The 17568-nt window shown below is 37.5% G+C and overlaps 1 protein-coding gene across 1 annotated transcript in view; it reads left to right on the top strand.

The window, feature by feature from the left end:
• LOC126475373 (brain protein I3) overlaps window positions 1-14885 on the top strand; it is a 40763-nt gene extending 25878 nt beyond the window's left edge. Inside the window, exon 3 of the mRNA XM_050103191.1 lies at window positions 13044-14885. Coding sequence (XP_049959148.1) covers window positions 13044-13175 — 132 coding nt within the window. The 3' untranslated portion in view covers window positions 13176-14885. The remainder of the gene's footprint in view (window positions 1-13043) is intronic.
• The last annotated feature ends 2683 nt before the right edge of the window (window positions 14886-17568 follow it).

The raw sequence follows: 17568 nt of genomic DNA, 5'->3' as shown, positions 1-17568 counted from the left end.
AATGTTCCCATTGGGCTGTCGACATGACAAACTGGGGCACGTTCGGAGGGGTGGATATCACAGTATCATTACACGGCTCATTGTTCATACCAGGTGTGGCCAAACAGTCACTAGGGATGGAAACTGGCCTGGAAATGTTCGTGATATACGCTGAGCATTGTCCACTTTGTAAACCGATGAAGCAATAAAACACTTGGGCATTGCAAGGGCACGATCAGTACATGTGGTCTGTCCTAATGAAGGAGAGTTTGCAGATGGCACTGTTGTAATGGTCACCCAGATGGCCAACATCTGATACATAGTTTGTGCATGAAATGCAGAATCCATGTCAGTATGATGAAATGCAGGGGCTTTGCTCTTCTCATTATCGTTTTCGAAATGCGTGTGTCAGTGCCCACTCGCTTGAGAGGGAAAGTCTGAGTCTGCAGTTACATGCTGCACTGTCGAGTGGCGAAAGTATTGACATGACAAAACTGTAGGAAATGTTCGTACAATCCAGGTGGTGGTGAAGTGACGAAATGTCCAGTTATAGGTGCAGAAGCTTTGATATTCATGTGCTGCGCAGCAGGATATGTGGCTGTGTGGAACGAACAAAGGCATAAACAAAGCGGCATGGTAGACGAGAAAATACTTGCACTATGAGGAAATGACATGCGAATTCTTACTCGGTGTCACCACTGTGGGAATTCTGGTGGGTTGTAGCCCAAGGAAACACACTAATTTCTGTATAACTCGGTGTATTTCATACAGGCATCCACAGTACAGCAAGTCATACATCGAACTGCCCTGGCAAGATGGCGTGGGCCGTGAGGATACTGAGTCAAAGAAGTAGCGATGGCGGAGATAAGGCATTCATACTTGTCGACCGCACAAGTTCAAGAGTAGGATTAAAATTCATGGTGAAAGGCATCAGTGATAAGATTGACTGACGAAATTCCTATTCTCAGTGAAGATGAAGAATTATGGGATCTGTTTAATGGAATAATGAGTACAGAATTTGAACTGAGAGTAAACTAACGAAAGACAAAAGCAGTGAGAAGTAGCAGAAAGGAGACTAGTCAGAAACATCAAAATTGGTGATCACAAAGTTAAGGAGTTTTGCTATGTTGGAAGCAAAATAATCTATGATGGACGAAGCAAAGATGACACAAAAGCAGTCAAAAAGAGCATTCATGGCCAAGGGAAGTCTACAGGTATCAAATATATGCCTAAATTTGGGGAAGAAATTTCAGGGAATGTGTGTTTGGAGCACAGCATTGTGTGGAAGCGAATCATGGACTATGGGAAAACTGGAACAGAAGAGAATTGAAGTATTTGAGATATGATCCTACAGAAGAATTTTTTAAATTAGTTGGACTGGAAGATAGGGAATGAGGAGGTTTTCTGTAGATCAACAAAGAAAGGAACTGAAACCTCCCCTTTGAACAATTATACAAGACTGTGCTTAAACTGACATACAATATTTTTAGCGCAACGCAATCTGACTTTCAAAAATCCCTGCAAAAGAATGGCCCTGAGTAACATTAAACTATACCTTTCAGAAATCACCTCACAAAAATCTTCATTACTCGAACTACTGCAGTACAGCGAGCCACTACTGCCAGCTAAATAAAAGATTCAAACTATGGAAGGCACTAACTACTGATAGGGATAGTTAGCAAATGAAAGATATTAATAGAGAACAAACAATGTATTTACCTTAGTATCATCAAAAGTCATAATATATATAGCAGTTCATGACAAATTACAAAACTCCGCCATCTCTCTCCCCACATCCACCACTGCTGGCGGCTCACCTCCAACTGCGCAACGCTACGCGCTGTTCACATCCAGCTGCCGCTGCCCAACACTACAATGGCAGACAACAATGCAAACTAGACACAGACTGCACACAGCACAGCCAGTGATTTTCACACAGAGGTGGCGTTACCAATAAAAAAACCTAAACAGCCTACTTACATAGCCCCCATGCTCCCCACAAAAAATTTTACAAATTGTTTTGGGCAGTGCCCAATAATGATTTGATAAAATTTTTCATAATTACAATAACAAAGATATCAAATGCACACACTTATTGATACAATGTTGGTCAAAAGCTAAAATTTTCTCACAGTCTATAAAGACAGTCCTGATTCATCACAGTAAAATTACAGTGTTTTTTTTTTTTTTTTTCAATGTCTGAACAGTAAAAGAGAATGCACACAGAAGTAGTGGATTTCCATGCAGTCTTGAAGAAGTAGTGTTGTCCTTCCAACGAAAAGACAGTGCTGACTCTTGACATGCAGACAGGTAATGGGCCACAACAGAGCAAACCCACAGCAGAGTCAGTCGAAATTTTGAAGAGTATTGGTAGGTAGGTCATCACAGAGCAGACCCACTGTAGTCCTGGTAGAGATTACGGTATTGGTGGGCCACCAGAGGTGCAGACCCACTGTAGTCCTTGTAGAAATAATGGTATTGGTGGGCCATCAAAGATGCAGACCCACTGCAGTCCTTGTAGAAATAATGGTATTGGTGGGTCATCAAAGATGCAGACCCACTGTAGTCCTTGTAGAGATGGCTAGCAGCCATCCGTTGCGACTGTGCAGGTGCACAATCACCATCGAAGATTCTTGCGGAGAATATAGCAAGTCCATAACCACCACTTGTGCACTCACAAAGTTTTTGGAATTGTCCTTAGAACCAGCAATACTGTTATCCAGTCCCTTGCTGAATTATTAACACACGTGCAAACACTATCAGTCCCTACTTCTCACATATTGTCCATATACTATGACCAACAGAAACGTGTGCAGTGAAATGTAACTTACAAGTTACTTAATTTGATGAACTGGTGTCAATTACAATTTTATAACATAAGAATACAATAACAAAGGTACAAAATACATAATTAAAGAACATAACAATACAGATAACATTTGGGTAATGCAGGCTTTACATAAGAATAGAAATAAACATGTACATCAGTGTTACAAGAATTATGGCATAAGTACATACATAAAAGATCAGAATAACTTTCGAAACATCAACTTCACACGTGAGCATTAAAACAAAACAGAACAAGTAATGTCTGAACATCTTTACAAAGTAAATGACATAGTATTAGAAAAATTCTACAACATAAATCTTATTAGCTAAACACTTAAAGACAGGAAAAAGACAAATACACAATGGTACATACACACATAGCAAAATAATACAAAAGGAAAGGACAGGGTTTGTTTTACTGCAGTATTTTGCGTGGAGATCTCCCTTGGTTCATCATTATTCCCAAAAGTCCTATCTATACCTGATTTCTGTACCTTTTTTTTTCGTATAACTTCTCAATGCATTTTTTTTCCCTATTGTCCATAGTCAGTTTCTTATGTAGTCTACCCCCTCTTAAGCTAACCTAAATCTACTGAGCTCAGATGCTAAACTAAGGGATGAGGCAATGCAGCAGCACAAAACAATTAACACACACAGCAATGATCAAAAATACAAATGGCGAAGCAAGCAGCATAAATTACAACTAATATAAGGCAATGAGCAGCAAACAAGAAAAATAAATCAGTAGTAAAACTGGCTTAACAGCGTAATGCAAAGTCAAATTCAGTAACACTATGCCTGGCAAACAGCAGCAGAAAATGAAATACCTAAACATGACATAGCTCAAGCAGAAAAAATATTGCACTAAAAATAACAACGCAGATAAGGGAAATGTATAATAACATCTTAATGTCTATCTAATTAAAGTGGTGCACCACAACTTATTCTACAAAATAAATTACCAAGTATTTGAAAAGAAAATTATGAATGCAGTTCCTGTGAAGGTAAATGTCTTTTTGTGCTCCCTCATTTTTTTTAAAAAAAATTATTATTTACTCGATCTGTAGACAGAAAATATTTATATTAGTACATCTATAAAATTTTATTTTAACCAATGCTGCAGTGCAGCTAAAAACTAGATATCAAATGAAATAAGCAACTATGTACAAAGTAAAGCATAAGAACATCATTCAGTAGTCATTAGGCATTTCATAAGTTAGTAGAAAAATCTCTCAACTAGAGAGACAGTAGTCATAATCAGGTGTATATACATAAAAATATTTCTCGTCATTTCACTAGGCAATTTAGTAAATATCATAAATTAAGAACTCTACAGTGTAATCATGTTTTCAAGTTTGAGGGTGTCGTATTTACGATGCTTTCTACAAAGGAATGTCGATAGCGAGGATAATGGCCTCCCCCTTTTTTTTCTACCACCTAATGGCTTTTTCTCAAGGCGGCTGGCACACCTGGCCGCTCACAACGAATTACGTCACGGTCACTTACCTTTCTTACCGAAATATTTACGACAGCAGTTTTCGCTACAGTGACAGTCTCATATAAAAATTTCACAGGTCGAAAATTTGCGTTGCAAATGTGTAGAAACAAAATCCTGTAAATATAACAGCGTCCAAAAAATTTTCGCCAGCATTGTGATACATTCACGCATATACACACATTTCATAACTCTTAAAGTACGATTCTTGGTTTCCAACAACCTTTTTCACAAATCAGAGTCCCTAATCACTACTCATTATTCCTTACCTTATTCGTCGACACTTCTTCAGTATTTCATCATAAGAAATACGTAGCATTATCAAACTCCTTATATTCGGTATCATCATCTTATTAATCATAAACATACCTCAACAGTATAATACACATCGTCGTCGTAATAATATCATAACATCTTAGTCAACTCTCAAAATCGTCGTAGCTTCCTCCAATAATTTCAAAACCTAAAAAAAATTCTCTACTCATGTCAATAGTGTCATCTGCCTCAAATGTACTTCAAAAATCATGATCCCATACCAAATACATCATTCAAAGCTCTCGTAGTATCACAATGGTTCTGAAAAAATATGAACAGTTTACAAAGTACAGACAAAATACAATTTCATAAGTGTGAAGTTATCCAACTGTGTAATTATGTAAACATCTGTCACTGATATAGTAAAATAAATGTTTGTCTCTCTCAGTTAAACGATCAGATAGCTGTGTAATTTACGTGTTAGAGAAATATGGTACCGATGTGTAAAGTTGTATAAGCAAATACCATATTAGCTAGGGCTCCTTGTGCTTGCCAAACACATGGTACACAAAGTAAGCGTGTACCCCCCTGAGGATTAATGTAATTATACCCTCAGGTGTTACAGATTACAGCAATGGAATGAAATGTGTCACGGAAAACCTTTGTATCATTGTGCTTCAAATATCTTTAAAAATAAATGATTTAAGTACAAAATTAATCACTCAAATACGTGTACTGTAGCGCTAAATGTGCGTCTTGCTGTAAGATAATCTCTGTGGAAGTGTCGTAGTTATCGTCCTCCGAAAGCTAAGTTCTGCAGAAGCCAATGTACTTACCTCATGATAAACAAAAGTGAAATGCTTTGCGTATAGATATCTTAGTTATTACGCTTATTGCCATGATGAAGAAAGTACTGTGCTGTAACGTATTGTTGTGCCACGAAAAAGGCTGTCTCATTGTTGCTATACCACAAACGTTACTACTAAAACATGTTTTACTTTCCAGAAGAATTCAGAAAAACTGTGCAGATATAAAGCAGATACAGCACAAAAGTAACAATGTAAATTGTGTCACACATTAGTAGCGTCGTGATATAATTGTGTAGCTGTCAAAGAAACCAAGTGCTAAGTCATCTTTAATCCCACAGAAAGTACTTCAAATAAAGAATGTCTTTTCAAGTAAACCAAAATGTTGCATGAAAATCTCATTAACAGTGCCAGTATATGTTCTAAGTATGTGAGCCTTATAGTCGTTACGTAATCGTGCAACAAACAAGCAAGAATGCACACACACAATAACACTGTGTCGTCTGTCCATAATAACAATGCATTCGTAATTTCTGTTTAAATAAGTTCTCTTGGTTCTTGACTGGATATTTAACTTCAAACATTGTTGTATGTTAACAGATTCTAAGTCTGACAAAGCATACTAGCAATGTAAAGTGAAAACTTATGTGGCAAAGACAAAGTTAAAAAGCAGATTATCTTTCAATAAACGGTTTTACATGTGAAATCTGGTGTAAACCTTTACTCTTCATAGTACGCAGACTTTCAACTGAAAAGCAATTGTCACGTTTTATACGTCGGTAAGGAATGCTAAAATTTTTCTCAAGGTTAGCGTCTATGTTAATTTTTCTCTGAACCAGCCGGCGCACGCGGCTGCCTGTGGTGCGAGTCATTGTCTGTTCCTTTGTTGGCGCACGTCGTTATTGGGATTAGGAGACCTAACGTCTACAAATTCACGTTGTCGAAAGTGCCCTGTTCTGTTTGAATCCCGTCAGTTCTGATGCAATTCAGGTCTGTCGTTACGATCACATCGTCTGTCGTCATGTCGGTAGTTCCTGTAGTTTCTTTCTTGTCGGTTAAGTGGTGGAGAATTTCTCCCTGAATCGTAACTGCGCGCTGGACCGTTGCGTCTAAAGTTATTCTGTCTCCCTTGATAATAATTATTTTGGTTCCCAAATTGTCTGTTTCTCTGATTGTCTCTGTGATAGTCACTACCGCAGAGAGGTGATCTTTCCCAGTAATTATTACTACTCTGCCAACGGTTGTCATACGGGTGGTGTCTGTTTTGGTCACGATATGTGTTGTGAGAATAGACTTGTCGTGTCCAGTTATTATTTCTTTCATTGCGGAATTGTGACAGATGTGACCTGTAATTGTTGTGCTCTTGTTTCCGCGTTCCCCGATTGTCAGTGTCGATTTCCAGTTCTTGTAACAGCCCCTGAAAAGCCTCAATGTCTTCTTTGCAACGTCCTGCTAAAATAATATGTCGTAAATGTTCAGGTAATTTGATTAAGCAAATGCGGATGAGTTCTGAGGGGCTGTATGGGTTTGAAAGATACTGATTCTTATGCAACATGTATTCAAAATATTTCACAAGACTGGAAAATTCAGATTGTTCAAAGTGTTTCATCATCATGATGCTATGTTTTACTCGGTCTTGTGTAGCTTGAGACCAATATGCTGAGAGGAAGGCATGGTAAAATTCTCCTTCACTGTGACAATCGTGAATGACCGATCGCATTCTTACAGCTGGTTCATTCTCTAAGTAGCCACACATAAATTCTAATCTGTGTTCTAACGACCAGTTGGGAGGAAAACAATGAGAGAATTGATGGAGCCATGCTTGTGGATGAATGTCGTTGCCAGAATTTTTAAATGTTTTGAATTTACGTGTAGTAATGAACAGCTTATAGTCAAAATCATCATGTCGGCGAGTCGCATATCGGTCATTGTTAGGCCGTGTCGGCCGTTCCATCTCAAAATTCGGTGCACATTGCCAATTTCTTTCATAACTTCCGAAATGCCCTGTGTTATTATTTTGCGGCTTTTCCGTATTTCTAAGTCCCTCTTCCCGTGTTGGAGCGCGAGTGTCCTCTGAAATTTGTAACTTTTGTATTACCTGTGTCAGCTGATCTTGTACTTCCCGGATTTCTCTTTGGTGTTGCGTATTAATTTGATTCAGATTTTGTTTCAGTTTCCTAATTTGTTCGCACTCTTCTGTGTCATTAAAGACTACTGGTTTTGTGTCATTCAGATTATCATCTACCTTCGTAGATAAATTAGTGAACTGATCCGAAAGTTCGGCTACCTTCTCCGATAGTGTACTTATTTCCTCAGTGTGTTTTTCTGAATCAAGTTTCAGAGTATCTACTGTGTCCTTTAAGTTTTCCTGAGCTTTTGCAAGTTGCGTAACCAAATTGGTAGATGCAACTGAGTCAAATTTAGCTTGCAAGGTCTCATGATTTTCATGAACAATAATTTGCAGTTCTTTTATGGCTGCTTCGTGATTCTGTAATTCATTTTCATGCCGCGAAAAAATAGTTTGGAAATGCTCCCAAATTTGTGTTTTTACGTCATTACAAACTTTTTGACATTTCGATTCGATGTTATGTAGCTCAGTAGTTAAATCTTCACGCGTTTGTTCAAGAGTTTGTTCCAATGAGTCTAACTTTTGAAGCTGTTGCTGTGTTTGTCTCTGGTGGTGTTCCATTGTGTCTAACTTTTGAAGATTTTGTTCCATTGTGTCTAACTGTTGCTGTGTTTGTCTCTGGTGTTGTTCCATTGTGTCTAACTTTTGAAGTTTTTGTCCCATTTGTCTCTGATTTTGTTCCATTTGTTGCATTAATTGCAATAATAATGTATTAGTGTCTGGAATCTGTTTCTCTATGCTTTTTGGTAGTGCATTTTCACCGGCAACATTCACATTTTGACAAGCAGAAAATGTGTCTTGACTCATTTGAGAAAACGGTGAGGACCCAAAACCTAAGTCTACAGTATTTGCAATATTGTGTTCTGTCATTTCGGATTCCTGAGGCGAGCTGTTGCCGACCGATCGATCAATAATGCTTCCCTGTTCACTAATTGTTTCACTGTCTACACCATTGTTTGCAGCCTGCTCCATTTCCCTATGCACAATTACCAAATTACTACTTTGAACATCAGTTAATTCATTACTCGGTGGCGCTAACACACTGCTTTCGTTTTCACTGTCATTTCTCAGTTTACTTTGGAGCCTAGTATTACATTTTTCACACGCCATTATTGTCACAATATTTCACACAATAACACAGAAAAGCACAATTTGAACAGCAAAAATAAGAGAACACATTAACATAGTACTGAAAATAATATCTCGTTAATTGCAAGCGCAGCAGCGAAATACTTGGTGCAAATTAACATGCATGCCACAACAACAATGAAAGACTGCAACTACAAAGGAGATTCTCTCTACAATTACGCGCTAGCAATAAACAATAGCTACACTAATTACACAAACTACAAGAAAAAATCAGAAGATTCCAGTGAGGTATCCTAGGCTAAGGGTCGACATATCAAACGTCCCCTTTGAACAATTATACAAGACTGTGCTTAAACTGACATACAATATTTTTAGCGCAACGCAATCTGACTTTCAAAAATCCCTGCAAAAGAATGGCCCTGAGTAACATTAAACTATACCTTTCAGAAATCACCTCACAAAAATCTTCATTACTCGAACTACTGCAGTACAGCGAGCCGCTACTGCCAGCTAAATAAAAGATTCAAACTACGGAAGGCACTAACTACTGATAGGGATAGTTAGCAAATGAAAGATATTAATAGAGAACAAACAATGTATTTACCTTAGTATCATCAAAAGTCATAATATATATAGCAGTTCATGACAAATTACAAAACTCCGCCATCTCTCTCCCCACATCCACCACTGCTGGCGGCTCATCTCCAACTGCGCAATGCTACGCGCTGTTCACATCCAGCTGCCGCTGCCCAACACTACAATGGCAGACAACAATGCAAACTAGACACAGCCTGCACACAGCACAGCCAGTGATTTTCACACAGAGGTGGCGTTACCAATAAAAAAACCTAAACAGCCTACTTACAGAACATACGGAAAACACTAACGAGGAAAAGGGACAGGATGATGGGACACATGTAAAGGCACCAGGTAATAACTACCACAGTACTAAGGGGAGCTGTACAAGGCAGAACTTGTACAGGAAGACAGAGATTGAAATAGATACAAAATAATTGAGAATTCAGGTTGCAAGTGCTACTCTGAATTGAAGAGACTGGCACAGGACAGGAATTTGTGGCAGTCCACATCAAACTTATTTTACAGGTCTCTTGATCACATTATTATTATTATTATTATTATTATTACAATTACTGGTTTCAGTTTGACTTTCTATAAAAGTCCTGGTGCTACAAAGATAAAATTTTACATGATTAACAGCCATGTATACCAGCCACACACACCATAAAATATTCTGATGTAGTATCAACATCAAACTAAACATGTTGGTACATAGTAAGTGCTGGTGATGATCAGAATGCGTCTGGTATTTATGCAGGGAAACTGATGCCAGCAGAGGGCACTATAGCTAGGCTACATGATTAACCAGTATCACAAATGTAATGATTAAAATGTGGTATGCATAGTCATTAATGAAAATGACTTCACATGGGAAAACTAGTGTCTGACAATGAAACATGTACTGATGTACTCCATGTGGAGTTGGATCCATACTTAAAATCCACATAAAAAGTGCAAATATTAGTAATGTGAAGCTTATAGCCTGACAAGGTAAAACATAGAGTTGTATAAAAGCCAGTATAAAAAAAGCACAAGATTAAAAACACCTATAAAATAAAATCTTCCAGCCTGACAGATCAATTACCAAAAACGTAATTGTGAGGCAATTAATGAATCAGTGACTATTCATTAAAAATTAAAAAATTGATAGTCGATAATACATCTGGAATGTGGTCTCAGTGGCAGCACGTCGTGGCTTCTCTGTATGACGTTCTTGTTATTTTGATGTATTCAGAAATCTACTGGTTTGAGCACCGTTGAGCGCTTCAGCCGACTGGCGTGCAGTCGGGTGCGCCAGCTGCTGGTAACAAGGAAACTGGGCCTTCCTTCACAAGTTCCACTGCAGGAAAAACAAGAACATCGTACAAAGAAGCTACGACATGCCGCCATTGAGACCATACTCCAGATGTATTATTGACTATCAATTTTTTAATTTTTAATGAATAGTCACTGCTTCATTAATTGCCTCACAATTATGTTTATGGTAATAGATCTGTCAGGCTGGAAGATTTTATTTTATAGGTGTTTTTAATCTTGTGCTTTTTTTTATACTGGTTTTTATACAACTGTATGTTTTACCTTGTCATGCCATAAGCTTCACATTATTAATATTTGCACTTTTTCTGTGGATTTTAAGTATGGAAGTATGTCAGTACATGTTTATTGTCAGATGCGCATTTTACCACGTGAAGTAATTCTCATTGATGACTATGCATACCACATTTTAACCTTTACAGTTACTGGTTAATCATGTAGCCTAGCTATAGTGCTCTCTGCTGGCATCAGTTTCCTTGAATAAATACCAGATGCATTCTGATCATCACCAGCACTTACTATGTACCTACATGTTTAGTTTGATGTGGATACTACATCAGAATATTTTATGGTATGTATGGCTGGTATACATGGCTGTTAATCATGTAAACATTTTATCTTCGTAGCACCAGGACTTCTACAGATTTAGCACCAGTAAACTAACTTAGTTGGTTACACACAGTTTTTGTTTTTGTAACAGATCTGATGATGGCAGTAGCTGAAAGCAGTCATAGTGAAATGTAAAAAAATAATAATAATTATGTGATCAAGACGGACCTGAAAAATAAAGTGCCAAAAATATGATCACAAACTCATTTTCAGACTATATGTCTTCAATTAATATGTCCACATCAAACCAGTCAGAAGACAGTTGACTCAAAAAAAAAATTACCTCAAAGGAAATTTAGTTATATATGTGTGGATGTAAATATATAGGTACATAAAGAATTAGCTGGTGGAGTCAAAAGGATGTTCAGGAGAGATACCAGTAAGGCCAAGGGCATGGGTATGTTGGTATACAAGGAAATGGTGTTGATAATGGCAAGTAGGCTTACTGGTGGTAATGTGGTGTGGGGGATAGTCAAGAGACAGTGAGGGAAGCGATTTATGTCTTCGATTTGGGAGTTTATGTTGTGGCAGTTTTAGATGTTGGTCAACAGGACCCAAGATTAAGTGGAAACAAAATAACCAGCTTCAGTGCGTTGTCTGGAACTTATAGGTTTATGGATTTTAGGAAGCACTCAGAAGGTGATAGTGCAAGGAGTAATTGGGTGTGTATGTATGGGGTGGGGGGGGGGGGGGAGGGAGAGAGAGAGAGAGAGAGAGAGAGAGAGAGAGAGAGAGAGAGAGAGAGAGTGAGTGAGTGATTGATTGATTAAGCCCTTCCCAAAATCTCTCCCCAGAGCTAATCACCCTCTTCACCCAATTGCCTTTGCACACTTACCTTTCACATGGTTCCCAAATTCCATAAACCTAACAATCCTGATGACCCATTATATCTAATTGCTGTGTTCTCACTAAAGGAAATCTCTCTGACCAGTTACCCACAGCCTAGCTTACTATATCAAACATACAAACCTCTTCCTTCCAACTCCCAACCATCCCCACCCATTACCACTTGAATCCCCATTTACCACTTTTAATGCCCCCTTCTTATACACCAATATCCCCCACACCCATGCCCTTACATTTATTGAACACTACCTCCCCAAAGTTCTTCAGACTCCAAATCCACCTCCACCTACCTTACACACCTAATTAACTATGTCGTCATATATTTCTCCTTTGAGGATAAGATATACAAACAATTTCTGCCGTGGCTATGCGCTCCCACATAGCATCCTCTTATACCAACCTGCGTATGGACCACCAGAGGAAATATACCTAGCCACCCAAGATCCCAAACCCTTCATCTGGTTCAGGTTCAGTGACAATTATTTTCATGATCTGGACACAGTGCGAAGACAATCTATGCTCATTCCTCCACAACCTCAACACCTTCTCTCCCACCTGCTTCATGTGGTTATTCTCAGGCCAGCATTACACCTCTCCAGGGACTCTGTCAAAACCTTAATCCAAATCAACCTCACTGATCAACAACAATTTCTTCATTTTATGATTGTCATTACTTCCTCACTAAAGTCTTCCAAACAATCTGGGTAATCATGGGCAATGCATATGCAGTGACGAAAAATCCCTTGTCCATTATACCAAAGATGCCTTCACACACAGACGTTACCTCAAAATCTAGGCCAGACAGTTTTCCTGTACCATTTCCACAAACACCCTAAATCTCTGACCACCCACAGGAGCTAGCTGCAGAGTAGCACACCCTTCATCTCACTATGTTATCATTCTGAATTAGAACAACTGAATCATATCTTTCATCAGAGTTTTGACTAATCATCATGATAACAAGAAATGAGGAATATGTGCTCGAGCTCTTATTGTAGGGGACAAAAAATTCAACCAGTGTTTTATAATGTATGATGGAGATCTTTGTTCGTGCCGTAATGTTACATTATAATTTGAGGAGTCTGTCTAAATACTTTTCTGTTTTATCTTTCAGATTGGTGTACTTGAAGATGACTACACATGCCTCGGAATATTCTGTGCCATTTTCTTCTTTCCACTAGGCATACTTTGCTGTTTGGCTTTGAAGAACAGACGATGTTCAAATTGTGGAGCATATTTTGGTTGAGAATCATTGTTGTTTCTGGGAAAGCATTCTAGTTATGTGGATCTTTTACATATGTAACAGAAGAGCAATATTGACGTTAAAGAAAGTGTTATTAATTTTCGTAGATGATTTTTTATGTATGTTACAATATCCACACTTGTGAATTGCAAGTTGCCTTGTAGTGCAGTGTATCTACATACTAATTTCTTTAAGAAGTAAGTGTACTGTGAGATGAATTCTCATTTGTGTAATAAAATGTGACATATTTTTATAGCTCGAGTTACAAAGTAAAGCATACCTTTATATTTTTGTGGGCCACTTGTTGTTTAGACATTTTGGAGTTGTTGCATAAATATGCTTAAGAGAGTCTAAAATTCCATGACAGTGAAGAGTCAGTTTTCACTGCTACATTATTGAAATACCATTATAATAGCAGAAAGGTGGCATTTTTGTATGTCCTGTTATTAAATTGTGTAATGATTTTAAAGCATTATGTCATCATTATTCACAGCTGTATGGAATGAGGAGGATTGCTGATTTTAATGCAGTGGCTTGTCATTCCTCAGAATACATGTAAAATGTACTTAATGTTATTTTAAAGTATGTTAATTAAAAATCTCTTAACTATTACCAGAAGTGTAATGAAGAAATATCTTGAAATATTAGCAACCAAAGAATTTCTATTAAACAAATTATATTTAAAAATAATAAGTGCCTTTTTTAGTAACTGCATTGACATTTCATGGTTGCTTATTGGGGAGTGGAGCATAATTTCTTCCCACTATCTGATAGATTTAATTAACCAATATTATAAGTAATTGTTAAAACTGTTTTGGCTAGAAACTGCCATTGCAGAAGAATAATTTGAGCTGCACATAGTAAAATTTCTAAATGTATAAGGCCACTTAATATCAATACCAGTTGCATCTTGGACCGTACATTCCAACTCTTTCTCATACAGAGACAAAATGTCTTGTAAAAGAATGTAGAACAACAAAAAGGAGGTTGTCAGAAAGAACACAACAGGGAAGAAATAAAATTGATTGTTCTGACAGCAACCACCAGATAAATGGACTGTTTGTAAGTGGCTGATTAAGGAGCTTCAGATTGTGCACAGCACCATTGAGACTTCCTTTAAAATAACCACAGATAAGGTATTATAAAAAAGAAATTGAAATAGTTAAGGGAGTGTGTAAATTGATTGTCATACTCGTGTATTATAATGAATAAAAAGTGTTACATTTGGGTGGTGGTGGTGGTAGTAGTAACCTTAAGCAGGCTAATCTTTAAATGAGTTCAATGAAACGGATATACACATTGAAAGCTGATTTTCAAGTTTGGTTTCCTTTCCTATACTGTGCAGACTAAGCAGAACTTTTAAAACAAATGAATTATTTATAGAAGCTGTATGTTGTGTTCTGTGCTCCTAATTGCTTCTAAAAATTTCACTTACATATATCACTGTAATGTACTGGTGAAACTGATGATTATAATAGTAACAGAAGCACCTAAAATCATGAATACAATATGTTTGACTTGGCAACACTGCTTGTACATACAAGTTACTGAAGTGCAAGAAATTTGGTAGCAATGCACTTGTGGCTGTGTTTCATATTCATGTAAGCTAAGCATGTGAGGCAACTAGAAAGATATTTGGGGAAGTGTATCAAAAACTTATACGATGATTGTGCACGTGGACAGCAATACTTCAGTAAAAAGCCATGGAAGAAACATTGCAACATGTCTCACAAGTGTTTATATTTGTGACCATATGACAATCTCCAAACCTACAGTTCCCACAAAAAATCATTTAGTGTAAGTGATCATGTAAGGTAGTAATATAGTTTGATTCTCTCTCTCTGTCGCTGTCTTTCCCTGTAACAACTCAGGTGTTGTACATAGTAGATGCTTTGTGTCGCTTTTTCTTGCCCCACTGCAACAGCGGTAAATCTTGTTCCTTTTTATGCAGACTTGACCTTGGAGAATAGATAAAAGACACATGGTGCTAGGTTGGGCATTCAGTGTGGGTGGTCTAACATTGAGATGTATTACATTAGAAACCTCTTAACAGATAATGTGGTATTGGTCAGTGCCTTGCTGCAGGACACAAGATTTATTCTTCCACAATTCAGGCCTTTCTTTCTGATTTCCTCGCAGAGTTGAGCATGAGCCTCAAGGTAGTAAAGTTGACTTATAGTTTAACCTTCAGGAGCCTAGTGAAGATACATAATTCCATGAATATTGAAAAAAAAAACCAGTCATCATCACTTTGAACCTTGATTTGCTCAGTTGAGCTTTATTTTCTTTCGGTGAAGTTGTGCCCTTTCCAGTGCTTGGATTGGCACTTAGTTTCTGGATCATAAGTGAAAAACCAAGATTCGTCACATATCACTCTTTCCAAGAAATTAGGATCAATTTCAGTGGTATTCAAATTGCCAGTCATACTGATTAATTAATAATTTTAAGAATAATAATTATGATGTAAATTTGCAGGTGCCGCACAAGAGACACGGCAATAGTGAGATTGCTTGTAAGCATGTGTCTCGGATAATTTACACACAGGAACCCTCGCTCTGTAACATATGTTACACTATTAGATGATATCTCTTGCAGCCTTGATGTTATTTACCTCCTCCTCCTCCTCCTCCTCCTCTTCTTCTTTTTTGAAGACAATGTTATGGTATCCAGCTTGCTCTGCTCAAATTTCTTGCTTCTCCAAAAGTATTACAGGTACCAGTTACATAGATATATCAGGTGAAATAAAGAACTAGTAAGTGACATTGGCTTATTACTATTCCACATTATTAGTGAACTAAACAGAAATTCACATACTCTATCATGGATGGAAAAGGACAAACACTACAAGATGGATGAAACATCGGATAGGAGTTTTTACAAAACATAAGAAAATTAATGTTCCTCACTGTTTCTCGCTATTGCTGTGGGCATAGTGCATTTTAATCTTTGCTGTAAACTGCTTAGGTGAATTAATGGATAAAAATACAGAGAAAAATAAAACCTATACCCATATAGGTAAACCAGCATTAAGTCCCAATACAGGTGCCCCCTACTGTACACTGGTGTGATCCACCATTACTGGACAACAGTATGCAGTAGCGGTATTCTTTCTACATACAGCCATAATATATTAAAATTTATTTTCAGTCATAACTTATATTTATCTTTGGCCTGACCAGGGTTTAAAATACCTTTATTGATGGCCAAACTTATTTTAATACATACACTAGACATGCCAGCCCTCTTATTTTACAGTTTCATTTACATATTCTGAAAGTTAATTTTCCAAACAAATGCCACGACAAAGAGCATGTTTAAAGTTGGAGTTCGCAGCTCCATTATTGCGGAGTAACCACCACATGCCTTTTCCAGGGATACGCTCGCACACGTTAAGCAGTGTTCATTAGACACACATCTCGTACATCCATTGGTGCAACACGGCTAGGCGGTACAGTTGGTTTTCACAGGTTTTCGTTAACAATGAATTTCATGTCTTCAAAATGTTCTTAGAACTGCTCCGTAGGATGGTGTGTATAGATGAGTATGTGACTGATAGTTTCCAATGCTGCAATGGAAAGGCCAGTCATTTCTGATCTGTGGTACTGGAACCACATCATGTGTTGCTTATTTCAGTGTCCAAGGCTGGCCTGTACGTTAAGCATCACATCAAGATATCACCAAATTTCAGGTAAGTCCATAAACATTATCGCCTTATATGGTCCCTTGTAGCAAAGTCTACCGTCTCTTGCCACTACAAACAAACCAAAAATGTTTCTCTCATTGTAAGCACCCAAACCTTCACTCACAACAACACACGTAAATGTAACCTTTTTACAGCATACGCCAAGTGTTTTATAATTGAATAGTTCCTCTACAGCGTTACTGTTCAATATCATATGGTTCAACCTAGACATTTACAAGCCTATATGTGCATGTTGCTACATGTCGGGTACATACAGAGTACAATTTACACACATTCACATCTAGATTCACTATAACATTTATAACTTGTGCAGAAAACAACATTAAGATTTTAATTTTGCTCTTAGGACACACATGACATGTTATGACATTTTAAATACACAATAAGTCACATTTTCTTTGGCCATTAAAATGCTGTTTGTCTCTCTTAGAATTGTCATAAGCAGCTAACTCTCTCAATCTTTGAGTTCAAGGAATAGTATTACCATACTTAGAATAATGATTAAAATTGTTTTTCAGTTTACAGGTTGATAGGACAATATACATATAGACAGTATGATGTGCATAAACCACTGTCCTCACATTTCATCTGACTCATGCGCCTGTAAATCCAGATTGCTAAGAAAAGAAAAGAAATCTTCATTACACATTAACCAACACAAGCAGGCATAGCTATGCTTAGCCCCACCTCTGT

The sequence above is a fragment of the Schistocerca serialis genome, chromosome 4, assembly GCF_023864345.2.
Source record: "Schistocerca serialis cubense isolate TAMUIC-IGC-003099 chromosome 4, iqSchSeri2.2, whole genome shotgun sequence".
Lineage (NCBI taxonomy): Eukaryota > Metazoa > Arthropoda > Insecta > Orthoptera > Acrididae > Schistocerca > Schistocerca serialis.
This window is presented reverse-complemented; position numbering and strand designations above follow the sequence as displayed.